The sequence below is a fragment of the Ahaetulla prasina genome, chromosome 1, assembly GCF_028640845.1.
Source record: "Ahaetulla prasina isolate Xishuangbanna chromosome 1, ASM2864084v1, whole genome shotgun sequence".
Lineage (NCBI taxonomy): Eukaryota > Metazoa > Chordata > Lepidosauria > Squamata > Colubridae > Ahaetulla > Ahaetulla prasina.
The window spans coordinates 282462-295415 of NC_080539.1; the positions used below are offsets into that span (position 1 = coordinate 282462).

The 12954-nt window shown below is 51.2% G+C and overlaps 2 protein-coding genes across 2 annotated transcripts; both read left to right on the forward strand.

Annotated features, from left to right (window-relative positions):
* The first annotated feature begins 175 nt into the window (after nt 1–175).
* Nucleotides 176–11157, forward strand: LOC131188694 (apoptosis-inducing factor 3-like). The gene is made up of 4 exons (XM_058164144.1): nt 176–237; nt 10310–10353; nt 10448–10529; nt 10621–11157. The coding sequence occupies exons 2-4, from the start codon at nt 10348–10350 to the stop codon at nt 10773–10775; spliced, it is 243 nt and encodes an 80-aa protein (XP_058020127.1). The 5' UTR covers nt 176–237; nt 10310–10347; the 3' UTR covers nt 10776–11157.
* A 331-nt stretch (nt 11158–11488) lies between these two features.
* LOC131188693 (apoptosis-inducing factor 3-like) lies at nt 11489–11936 on the forward strand. Its single transcript, XM_058164142.1, has 2 exons — nt 11489–11657; nt 11761–11936. The coding sequence occupies exons 1-2, from the start codon at nt 11569–11571 to the stop codon at nt 11933–11935; spliced, it is 264 nt and encodes an 87-aa protein (XP_058020125.1). The 5' UTR covers nt 11489–11568; the 3' UTR covers nt 11936.
* Nucleotides 11937–12954: the final 1018 nt, after the last annotated feature.

Below are 12954 nucleotides of genomic sequence, written 5' to 3' on the forward strand. Positions count from 1 at the left end.
AATCCTCGGCGGCGAGGGCGGTGGGCTGGATCTCCGCGGCCGTTCCGAAAGCCTGACCCAGCCTTGGGGAGCGCACCGCCGTGCGGCAACCCTCATGGCGCCTGCAGAGCGGCCAGTGCCGGACCTGTGGGCTGGACGGGCGGCCTTCGGAGCGCGAAGACCCGAAGCCGGGGACGGGGCGAGCCTGAGCAGCGGGGACAGCCTCTGCTTGAAGTGCAACTTTCAGGCTTCCAGGAGGTGAGAAGCGTTTCGCGCTGCCTGGAATCTACCTGGTTAGCGGGAGCTCTACCGACAAGGTTGGCCGGGATCGCAGGCGGCGACTCACCCCAAAGCGAGTGGGTGCTGTAACCCCCGGTGCTCCCCGGGGCCTGCCGGACAGCCCGCTGAGGTCAGCCTTGCCGCCGGCTCCGTTCGCCCAGGACCGCCGAGCAGTGAGCGCCATTCCAGCCCGCCCGGCCGGTGTAGGCTGCAGCTGGTCTGCGGCCGCCCGACGCCTTTCGGCTGATGCTTGGAGTCAGGTCACTTGTTGGCATCAGTGCCAGTTAGGTCTTCCCCGCTCGGGGCTTGTGCAAGTCTGGCCAGCGCGGAAGCCCAGAAAAGAGGGCAGTGCTGGGCCGAAGTGGCGGGCGCCCCGAAACAGGTGGTGGTGTCCGGACTGAGTCCCTCGGGCGTAGCGCCAAATCCTCTCCTCGTCTGTTCTCCACGAGCGGCCCGCTTCTGCTGTGCAGCACCTGCAGTCCCAGGTTGGCGGGAGTGGGCAGGGCCCCAATGCTGCCCTACCCGCGCCCTACCCCCACTTCGGCTGCGAGTCGCCAGGATTCTCGCCGACAGAATCGGGCGGCTTATAAATGCCTAAATAAATGCACGCCGCCCATTTTGGGCAAGTTCGGAGGCGGCACCAGGTTGGATAGGAGATGAAGGGACGGGCCGCTTGCAGGCGCGTCCCGTCCCCTCTTTTGTTCCGAGACACCGCCGCCCTGTGTTCAATCCCGATGGCAGCACAGCCAAGCCCCGGTGAGTCTGGGCTCCTTGCGGGCGGCTGCTCTAAGGATGGGGCGAAGGGCTGGCTCCGTGGCGGGGGATCTTGGCTGCCGTCGTATAGGTCAGCCTTGGCTGAGTGGGCGGGGGGGGGACGGACGCCTCCCGGGACGGACCACGACGTGGGAGCAGAAGCCCTCGAATTTCGAGGCTGAAGGCCCCACCCCGGGGTTTTCACAGAGGCAAAGGGCGCCAAAGGGGCTGAGTTCCCTCTCCCTGCTTGGCAAGGAACGGCCAGCTGAAAGGTTGTGGGGGCCAGTCCAGGAAGGCTCTTTTCCAAATCCCTCGGGGGCTTTGGGAGCTGAAAGGGGACACAGCACGGAGCGCAGATGGCTTGCCACTTTGCTCTCTGCTCTGTCCCGCCCGCTTTCGTTCGGGTCCAACAACTGGGGCACCCATTAACCCTGCACGAGGGGCCGCCCTAGGTGGACCCACCAAGCCATTCACCCGCTCACCCGCCCTCCCTTTGGCGAGAGAAAGCAGCAACCCTCCTTCGGCTCCGTTCTACCAGATTCTGGACTTGCAAAGGCGTCCTCCCCACCACACACAACTCGGCTGCATTGTGACACCCCATCCCCGAATTCCCAGCCTGGAAAGCCTGTCTGGCTGGGAATTACGGAAGGATGCATCAGGCTTACGAAGGCTGGTCCGGATCTTATTGCATTTGTTTGAAGTGAGGTAGATAATTGGTCCCCGCTGGGGAGAGGGGATCACGGATTGTAGCGAGTAAAAAGGCAACCAGAGGGGAGAGGCTGGCGACTTGGATGGGGCTGCGAAAATTAGACTACTTTACAGAAGAACTAGCACTTTTTTGTGGTGGGGACACACAACTCCAAACACATTTGACTTTATTAGCTTTGCATTTCAGTTTGATTTCAGTTAATGTTATCCATAACAGATCGTCTTATCACCACAGAGAGCCAGTCTGGTGCAATGATTAGGCGCCAGGCTAGAAACTAGGAGGCTGTGAATTCTAGTCTCAGGAAGCCAGACTTGGGCCAGTCCTTCTCTCTCATCCCTGGGGAAGTGGTGGGGGGGTAAACAAAAGACAAGCCAGACCACCCAGCTCTTCCCTCATTTCTCAAAGTGAAGGCTGGGCGGGGGAGTGAGCTATTCGTGATAGGGATTCAAGCAGCGGTGATGTGTGTGTGTGCGTGAGAGAGAGAGACCCTCTGGCAGGGCTTAACCAAGAGGTGTGGTTGAAAGATTTTGCCTGGCAAAGAGTTGCCCAGGTGGCACAGCTGGGGCATTAACTCTCTCTGTCTCTTGCTGTGCTTGCAAAGGCAGTTCTTGCAGCTGCCCCAAGAAAAGCCGGCATCCTCCCTTGACAGTCAATAAGGTTCCCAGTTGAGGAGCTCTCATCCTGCGAGTGTGGGGGGGTCGTTGCAGCTGCCCCAGTGCCCAGTGGTTGCTTATGGGCCTTTTGGTGCCAGCCCCAGTGGCAGAAAGGGTGGGTGAATTTTCTGAGGGACTCTTCCTTGGCCAGGAGCATCTACGGTCCTTTCAATGCACCATGCAGGACCTCCTGCTGCTGCGGAGGGTCCCCTGGGAGGGGAAGGGGGATGTTAGAGGGTCTCCCCAACTTCCTCCTCTTTCTCCTTCCTCTCTGCTTCCAGTCTCAGCTCAGAAGAAGGATGGAACAGACACCCTGGTCACCCAGCGTGTCTGCCGTGAAGATGAGCTCCACAACGGAGAGTGAGTCAGCATCCCTGAGGTCAGAACCGGGCTGACCCCTCTGCTTCGGGCCCCTCTTGTGCACGAGTTGAGCCAGCGTGCATGCAGCTACTGGGGCCCCGGTCAGCCTGGTCCTGACCAGTTGAGGGGAGCCTCTCCAGTGTCAGAGAGAGGCCCCTGTTGGGGGGGAGAGGGCCAGGCTGCCCGTACGGGCACACTCTTTCCCTGCCCTGAGATCCGGCACTCCTGGTTCCTGGGAGGGTTGGCGGGTCTGGCAGGTGGGGCCTCAGGAGGAAAGAGTGGTATGCTTGACTGCCGCCAGGGCCTCTCTCAGTCCCAAGGCTGGCTGGGCTCAGCTTGTCACTTCAAAAGGCAACGGAATGCCTCAAAGGCTGCCTGGCCCTTGACCAGGGCCTGGCTTGTCCTTCAGAACTTCCCTTGGGAGCTCTAAAGGGGCTTCCTTCCCACCCACCCCAGTGCAGCTGACCACGGTTTCTGAATGGATGATCTGGGCCAGTCCCAAAACTGCTGAGTCTCTTCTGCAACCTCTGAGCTACCACGGTAGCCCTTGCAAGGCCTTGTGGGAGGAGTGGGGGGTCTCAGCAAGGGCTTCCTCTCGGTTAAGATGTGGGGAGGACCACTATTTTCTAGCCATGTGTGAAATGCGTCTCCTTTGGCCCATTCCCAAGAGGCCCAGTTCTTGCTTTTACAGGGAGGCTGGGGGGGGGGACTTCTAACAGGTGCAGGGGGACCTGTTACCACCAGTACTTCCCCCAATCCCAATCCATTTGGGGAGGGGGCTCCTAGCCTAGCAAAGAAGTTAAGAAGTCAAGCCTCTTCTGCTCCTCTTTGGTGCAGGATGCAGGAGGTCAAGGTGGCTGGATACCCCGTGCTGCTGTTGAGGGAAGGTCTGGTCATCCGAGCTCTGGGCAGTCGATGCCCTCATGCTGGAGCCACCCTCTGCAAAGGTGAGCCCACCACCACCACCATGCAGCCTCTCTAGGCTAGGAAGAAGGATGGGGCCCTTGTCATACTGAGCAAAGGCCTAGCTTTCGGGTACTCTGGATCCAGGCTCTGCTCATGGTGAGGGCTGCTGCTCATGGGAACCCCAGAGAAGCCTTGGACCTCAAGAGCACCCTGCGCCCCTCTGAGGCCCCGTTGTCGTGTCCCACTCCCCACTCCAACGAACAAGTCAAGGAAGTCCGTAACCAATTTGGCAACAAAGCCTCTGCACCTTGCCAAGTTCCTCAGAGGTTTCTCAGGGCAGGCAGGAATCCAAGTTGTGACTTCAGCGATAGGGTCTGGTATCAGCAAACTCGATAAGACTTTGCTTGACTCAAGGTTGGAATGCCAAAAGCATGACCCCATGACTCAGCATTTATCCAGGCCTGCCCCTCCCTTCCTTCTGCTGGCGTCGCCTCTCAGATCTCCGGAAGTGAGGGTCCTCCCACTTGAATTGTCTTCAGCTGGATCTGCTGGCTGACGTCCTGCTCTGACAGCTGAGCCAAAGGAACACATGCTGTATGAGTGAGGTTTATCGGGCTTGTCCTCCCACTCCTGGAATCCTCTCCGGGCATGGGGCCAGGGCCTGGGGGGCTGGAGGCATGACATGCCGTTCATCTTCATTATCAGACTCACAGTCTGATAAAAGGCCCGGTTGGAGATGGGAGGGACCCGGCTGAGGAGAGGAGGGAGGACGAGTCACAACACCAGTGCTGGTCTTGCTGCCAAGGGCTGGTGCTGGCAGTTGCTTCTTTTCAGCTCCGGCAGTTTCAGCTGCCTCTAGGGGCATTGTGTGCTCCGGTTTCTCAGTGAACACTGCCTACACACACACATGGGTCTCTTTTTCTGGGGTTCAGGCTACTTGGCAAAGGGCCGGTTGCGTTGCCCCTGGCATGGTGCCTGCTTCAGCACTGAGACCGGCGACATTGAAGAATACCCCACCTTGGATTGTCTGCCTGTTTTCCAAGTAAGTTTGAACTCTGCCTGCCCCACTTCCCCCAAGGGGAATGTATGGTCCCAGCTCCCAGAGGCGTTCATATACTGTTGGGGGGGGCATCTTCTGCAGCAGCCTCTCAAAGTCTCTTTTTATTGAGGGCAACATATGCTTCTAGAGCCCTTAATGGTGGGAAAGGAACCCACAGGTGTCCACTGTTGAGCTCTTAGGATCTGAGCAGCAGTGCAGCTCCTGCCAAAGCTGCCTGCGCTTGTGAGTGCGCCCCACAGGCCTAGGCCCACTGGCCTTGTATGCCATCCTGGCCAGGTGCAACAGACTAAGGTGGGCCCTGTGGGGAAATCCCACTGTTACCTTTAATCCCTTTGGCACAGCTCCAGCTGGCATCCACTCTGCAATCTGGGCAGGATAAGAAGATCCTGCTGGGGATGCAGGCATATTTTATTTATTTATATCCCACCTTTATAATAACTCAAGAGCAGATGTTATTTATTTATATCCCACCTTTATTATTTTTACAAATAACCCAAGGTAGAAAACATATCCAGTGCTCCTCCCTCCTCCTATTTTCCCCACAGTAACAACCTTGTGAAGTGGGTGGGCCCGAGAGAGGGACTGTTCCTAAGCCACCCAGCCTGCTTCCAAGCCTAAGGCAGGACTAGAACTCCCGGTCTCCCTCTTTCTAACCTGATGCTTTAACCACTAGACCTGTGATGGCAAACCTATGGCACGCGGGCCAAAGGTGGCAGCAGAGCCCTCTCTACAGGCACGCGCCCTGTCGCCAGCTGCTCTTCCAGGTTTATTTATTTATTTATTTTTGTCACAACATCATAAAGAAAGGATTATATAGTATATAAACATATATATGAGTAAATATTAGGAGGTATAAGCACCAATATATATATGGGAAGAAGAAAAGAAAATAAAAAGAAAAAAAACAATAGGACAGGAACGGTAGGCACATTTGTGCGCTTATGCACGCCCCTTATGGTCCTCTTAGGAATGGGGTGAGGTCAATAGTAGAAAGTTTTTGGTTGAAGCTTTTAGAATTATGGGAAGAGACCACAGAGTCAGGTAAAGTATTCCAAGCACTGATGATTCTGTTACAGAAGTCATATTTTCTGCAATCTAGATTAAAGCGGTTGACATTAAGTTTAAATCTATTAGTTGCTCTAGTATTATTGCAATTAAAGCTGAAGTAGTCTTTAACAGGAAGGACATTACAATAGATGATTCTATGAGTTAAACTTAGGTCTTGTCGAAGGCGACGGAGTTCCAAGTTTTCTAAGCCTAGGATTTCAAGTCTGGTGGGATAAGGTATTTTGTTGTTTTCAGAGGAGTGGAGAACTCTTCTTGTAAAATATTTCTGGACTTGCTCAATTGTACTGATGTCAGAGATGTGGTGAGGGTTCCAAACAGGCGAACTGTATTCTAGAATTGGTCTAGCAAATGTTTTTTTTTTTTAAATTGAAAAAGTTTTACAACAATTAAATTTTTCCCCCTCCCCCCCTCCCTCCTAAACCCCCCTCCCCCCCCCCGGACTTCCCGGAGCAAACACAAGGTATAGTTCCTTAAACAAAACAGTCATACATTAAATTTTTAAAATCTAACACAATTATAATCTTTCTCTCTCACATAACCTGACTTCTTCCATTAAAATCAAAAATAACATCCTTCATTCAAAAGCAATCCGAAATTTCTTAATCTGATATCTATTTTGAATATAATCAATCCAGTTCTTCCATTCATTTAAATATTTTTCTTGAGTACTGTCTTTCAAGAAGGCTGAGATTTTAGCCATCTCAGCCAAATTGGAAACTTTCAATATCCATTCTTCTATTGTGGGTAATTCTTTTTTCTTCCAATATTGTCCAATCAACAGTCTTGCTGCTGTTATTAAGTTCAAAATCAACTTAGTCTCAATCACTGTACAGTCCGTTGTTATTCCCAAAAGGAAAAATTGCGGTAGGAACTTTATCTTCTTCTTCAGAACATTCTGCATAATCCACCAGATTCTTATCCAGAAAGACTTAATTTTCTTACAAGTCCACCATACATGAAAATATGTAGCATCATCACAATTACATCTCCAACATTTCGCTTGCATATCTGGATACATACATGATAATTTCTTAGGATCTAAATGCCATCTATAAAACATCTTATAAAAATTTTCCCTTAAATTCTGCGCTTGCGTAAATTTAACATTTCTAACCCAAATTTTTTCCCATGTTTCCAACATTATTGGTTCTTGAATATTCTGTGCCCATTTTATCATACAATCCTTTATTAAATCTCTTTCAGAATCTATTTCTATCAACACAGTATACAATCTCTTTATATGCCCGAGCTTGATTTCTAATTTGTTTAACCAGATTTTCTTCATTTTGAATGATACCAATTTTCTGATCTTCTTTCCATCTAGCCTTTAACTGTCCATATTGAAACCAAGTATAATTCCTCCCTTCTTCTTTTAATGTATCCAAAGATTTTAGTTGTAAATTTCCCCTCTCATTGTATAAAAGATCTTTATAAGTAATCATTTCTTGTTCCTGTTCTATATTTATATTCTCTACTGCGTGCCGAGGACTTGCCCATATAGGAATTTTATAATTTAACTTATAATAATATTTTTTCCAGACACGCAGAAGAGAAATTCTCAACACATGATTCTTAAAAGCTTTATCTACTTTCTTATCATACAATAAATATGCATGCCAACCATATAATAAATCATAACCTTCTATATTCAAAATCCTTTCCTCCGTCAAATTAAACCAATCACTTATTACCGAAAGAACAACTGCTTCATAATACAGTTTTAAATTAGGCATTTTTAATCCTCCTCTTTCCCGTGTATCTTGCATTATTTTCATTTTGACTCTCGCTTTTTTCCCTTCCCATATAAATTTATTAATTCCAATCTGCCATTCTTCCAAATTTTTGTCTTTCTTAATTATTGGTATCATCTGAAACAAGAACAAGAATTTAGGCAAAACATTCATTTTTATAGCTGCTATTCTCCCCAACAAAGATAATTGTAATTTTTTCCAAGTATTCATTTCCTTCTGAATTTTTTTCCATAACACATCATAATTATTCTTATACAATTTTACATTCGATGAAGTAAGAAAGACGACTAAATATTTAACTTTTGTCTGTGTTTTTCTTGTTGGGTTGCAGAACCCAACCAGACAGTTATAGAGGTACAAATGACAGACTCAATAATTCCTCTGTAGAACTGAATCAGCAGCTCCTTGGGCAGTTTGAGCTTCCTGAGTTGGCGCAGAAAGAACATTCTTTGTTGTCCTTTTTTGATGATGTTTTTGATGTTAGCTGTCCATTTGAGATCTTGCGATATGATAGAACCTAGAAATTTGAAGGTTTCTACTGTTGATACTGTGTTGTCTAGTATTGTGAGAGGTGGAAGTATGGAAGGGTTTCTCCTAAAGTCTAAGTATTATCCGGGCTGTGATTTTATGATTCTGGTTTCCATTAATTTTGGTTTGGGAGCAAATTCGAGAATTCAACAAAACCATCAGCGAGAGTTAAATGTTTAAACAGGTATCAGTATCGCACTTCTGCACCCCACCCTTCCCAAAAAGGGCAGGGTGGATTTCCTAGTTCACACAAAGCAGCCCTTGGAACGAGGGTTGTGTTATCACACCGGCATTGGGGTGGCTGTTCTCCAGATATGCGTTGGCCGCCCTCTGCTCTGCCAACCCGGCTGAAATTGGGCCCCAGTTGGGGATAAATGCAGCCTCTCGTCCTGGTGGTTATAATATTGCAGCTGCCACCGCCTCCTCTAGAGCAATTTTCCTACCTGGCAAATTGATACGATTTTCTTTCCTGGGGCAGGTGAGGGGGGCAGGTACTGATTATTTTTAAGGGTAAATTGTTGGTGAGGAGCAAACTGTGGCCCTAAAATTGGAATATTGGAATTCCTGGCAGGATTCCATTTTTATTTATTTATTAACATGTCTGTTAGAAACATTTACACGGCTGCCCAATTCACCCATTCATGGTGACTCTGGGCGGCTTACAGAAACACCGATAAAGACCCCAATAACCCCCCATCTACGCCCCCTGGCGACAACAACCAGGGCAGCTGCTTGGCCCCCAGGCCCATCGCCAAAACACCCACCCACCCCCATTCAGGGCCTTTTGAAAAAGTGTCACGGTGGGGGCCAGTTTTATCTCTGCAGGGAGGGAGGGAGGGAGGGAGCCGCCATGGAGAAGGCCCTTTCCACCAGAAAACAGCTGAGTTGAACCCCCCCTCTTGCCCCCCTTTCCTGCAGGGGAAAGATACACGGGAAAGAGGAGGATTAAAAATGCCTAATTTAAAACTGTATTATGAAGCAGTTGTTCTTTCGGTAATAAGTGATTGGTTTAATTTGAGGGAGGAAAGGATTTTGAATATAGAAGGTTATGATTTATTATATGGTTGGCATGCATATTTATTGTATGATAAGAAAGTAGATAAAGCTTTTAAGAATCATGTGTTGAGAATTTCTCTTCTGCGTGTCTGGAAAAAATATTATTATAAGTTAAATTACAAAATTCCTATATGGGTATGTCCTCGGCACGCAGTAGAGAATATAAATATAGAACAGGAACAAGAAATGATTACTTATATAGGTCTAGCAAATGTTTTATATGCTCTGGTTAGTAGTGTAGTGTTTTTGGAAAAGAAGCTACGCAAAATTAGGTTTACAACTCTTAGAGCCTTTTTTGCTATGTAGTTACAGTGGGCTTTGACACTTAGATCATTTGACATGAAAACTCCAAGGTCTTTAACGGGGTGGGGGTCATCTGTAAGGTAATGTCCATCAAGCAAGTACTTAGTGTTTGGGTTCTTTTTTCCAATATGTAAGACTGAGCATTTGCTGGTTGAGTTGCCAAGTTTTAGACCAAGTGGTTAGATGATCAAGGTCTTTTTGGATGATAGATGCATTGTCTGTGGTTCTGGCACACGCATGCCGAAGTGCCAAAACTGAAGTGCACACACCAGAACCCAAAAGAGATCAGCTGCCTAGTGCACACCGACCGGCTGTCCAGTGTGCATCTGCGCCGGAACCCAGAAGAGCAGCTGGCCGCTGCACACATGCACACAGGCCAGCTGCTCTCTTCCAGGTTGTGACACGCACAGATGGACTCCAGTTTCGGCACTCGGTGCCGAAAAGGTTAGCCATCACTGCACTAGACCAACTGGCTGTGTACACAGCTGCCTTCCAGTTCAAGCAAACGGAACTCGCTAGCCAAGCCAGGCATTAGCCAAGCAAGTGGGCAAAGTGGCTACAGAAAGAGGGTGCCAGAGCTAATCCCACCCATCGCAGAAGAGGGCTTTGCCACAGGGAGGGGTCATGGCTGGACAGGCTCAGGGATCAGCAAGGCAGCTTGTCCCTGAGGGGGGGAATCAGTTCAGGGACACCCTGCCCACAGCAGGACAAATGCCTTCCTATCCTGGGCCTCAGGAACCGCATGCTTGAGCTCCTGGTTACTGCTTGGGGGGCGGGGGAACTTTAAAGAGCCACTGTGCAAAAGAGCTTCCAGTCTGCCAAGGGAAGGGGAAGACTCCCCTGCCAGTCTGTCACAGCCCCCCACCCCCGTGGACCTCTCAGGAAAAGCCCTTTCTTGTTGCAGGTAACCGTGGATGAGGGCAGGTGTATATTTCAGCCAGGATGAAGGTAGGTGGCCTCCGTGCCTTGACCTATTGTGGCCTGCAGGGCACTTCAGCCCCTGAACCGCCTGCTTTCCTCCCCTTCCTTCCCTCCCTGACAGGATCTTGAAAGCAGCCGCAGAGTGAGGCCCATGACCAGAGAGTGCCAGCTGGACCCCCAGACTGTTCTGCTGCTAGGAGCAGGTGAGCCTGTGGTCAAGGCAGGGTGGGGGAGAGCCAGGCTGAGGTCCAGGGACAGGGCAGAACTGGACTGGATCTCTTTCTCCCCTGCCAGGCCCAGCAGCCCTGACCTGCGCTGAAACTCTTCGGCAAGAGGGCTTCACCGGCAAGATCGTCATGGCCACCTGGGAGAACCACCTTCCCTACGACAGGACAAAGTTGACCCAGGTTTGGACTGGGGAGGGGTTTACCTTGGCGTATGGGGGGTAGTGAATTGAGCAGTGTTGGGGGGGGCTGCTGCTGCTCAGAAGGGGAGGGGGACCCCCCCCCATTCTGTTGGTTAGGCATGAGCCTCTGGGCATTGAAAGCAGTCATGGGGCTGGCCCAAGAAAGCACATTGAGGTCCAGAAGTGGGACATCTCCCCTCACAAACCTCTGAGATAGCCCTGAAGAGGAAAAGTGGGAGGGGAGGAAGAAGGGGGACTTTCTTCCTATGCCCCCTCCCCTTGGATGCTCCTAATTGCTGAAAGGGCGCCAGGTACCCCATGCCTGGGCATTGAGAAGCCCCCAGTTCATAAGTCTTGCTTCTCCTCCGGCCTCCTAGGACTTGGGGGCCCCAGCGGAGAGCCTGTATCTTCGAAGTCAGAGTTTCTTGGATGCCCATGACATTGAAGTCTGGAAGCAGAGTGAGGTGGGTAGGGATGGTTTGGCACGATTCAAGAGGGGGGCACGATTCAACCTCCTCTCGGTGCTTTATGTCCCGTCCCCACCTGGCAAGCAGCCAGCTCAGCCTGTCATGTCCTGAAGCTCAGAGGAGGAAACGGCTCCACTGTGAAACACTCACTTCTGCACTGGGAAGGAAACCAGCCTCTGCCCGCTGGGCTCCCCCCTCATGAATCCTGTGCCAGCACAGACATCACAGGAAGGTCCCAGTGCTGGACCATCCGGCCCTCCTTTGAGTCTGCTGCTGGCTTGGGGTCAGCCTGGATGTGGGGAGGGGGTTTCACCTGGGCATCTGCCCAACCCCTCTGCATTTAGCGTGACTTTCATCCGGCTGCAGGTAATGTCTCTGGATCCTGCAGGCAAAATGGCCCACTTCCGGGACAGGACATCCCAGGTGTACAGCAGCCTGCTGATTGCCACAGGCAGCAGGTAAATGATGCCCCCTGGGGGGGGGAGCAGAGGGGGCAGCCCAGGTGTCACTGAGGGTAGCAGGCGAGGGCTCTAACAGGCTTCTCTCCTCTCCTCTCTCCAGCCCTCGGAAGCTCCAATGCCCAGGCTGCAGCCTGGAGAATGCCCGCATGTTCCTCACCCCTGAAGATGCCAACCGGATCCTGGCCTTGGCCTTGGCCAAGACCGTCGTGATTGTAGGAGCCTCTTTCATTGGTACAGGGACTCTGGACTTATTTGCACCCATAGCTATGAGCTGAAAGGAATGGGGGCTATCCACCCCTCCCCCAGGACCCTCCTCCCCCCCCCCCCCGCCGACTTTTCATGCTGGCCTCCTCTCAGCTCCTGGCCTTGTTCCTCACAGGGATGGAGGTGGCGGCCAGCCTGGTTGGCAAAGCAGCCCAGCTACAGGTGGTGGAGAGAGAAGAGCTGCCCTACCTGCTGACCCTGGGAGGTCAGGTGGGCACTGTGGCCATGAAGGTAGGGAAGGGCAAGCAATCCCACAGCAATGAGGGCTGCTCTCTGGGAGGGGAGGTCCCCAGGAGCATCTCCATATAGGCCGATCCTTGTAGTTGAGTTTAGGCAGAAAATCTTGGATGTTTTGCTGGAAAAACATCTATAGCTTGCTTTTATTGTAGCCACCACAGGACGAAGGTGCGTCACAGGGAGTGTGCCTGAGCAATGCAAACTTTTTTCTTTCGTTGGTGGGCACAACTCCCCATTTGGCTCAAGTACTTCCAAGGCTCAGCAAGGCCCCTTTTAGGTCCCCCCTCACCTGCGAACTAGAGGGGCTTCTTGGAGCAGCCCTGGAGGGGAGGTGACTAGACCAGGGAAATGCAGCAAGGAGAATAATCCTTCCTTCCCTCTTTTTCTCTTCCTTCCTTCCTTCCATCTATCCATCCTCCCTCCCTTCCAGATGCTTCAAGCCCAGGGAGTTCAGTTCCACATGAAAACAGATGTGGCCCAGATTCAGGGAGAAGATGGGAAGGTATGAGACCCCTGCTGCCCCAGAAGCTGCCAGGCCAGGACTTCAAAGGGAGGGGGACGGGCTAGTGCATCTCTGCCTCCTTTTCCCTCCCAGGTCACCAGCGTTGTTCTTAGCAATGGTTCTGTTCTCCCTGCTGACTTGGTGGTGGTGAGCATCAGAGTCAGAGGCACTCTGGCACCATTTTCACACTAAAAAAGGAGGGGAAAACGGGGGAGAGGCATAGGGTAGAGCTGCCTATTTCCAATGGTCTGTGACCAGGATGAAACAGGGCCAGCATTTCTTCTTCTGGCC

Coding starts and splice junctions, on each gene's coding strand:
- LOC131188693 (XM_058164142.1), top strand. CDS start 11,569: ATGTCTCTGGATCCTGCAGGCAAAATGGCCCACTTCCGGGACAGGACA. Junction 11,658..11,760: donor CTGATTGCCACAGGCAGCAG/GTAAATGATGCC, acceptor TCCTCTCTCCAG/CCCTCGGAAGCTCCAATGCC.
- LOC131188694 (XM_058164144.1), top strand. Junction 10,530..10,620: donor TGTTCTGCTGCTAGGAGCAG/GTGAGCCTGTGG, acceptor CTCCCCTGCCAG/GCCCAGCAGCCCTGACCTGC.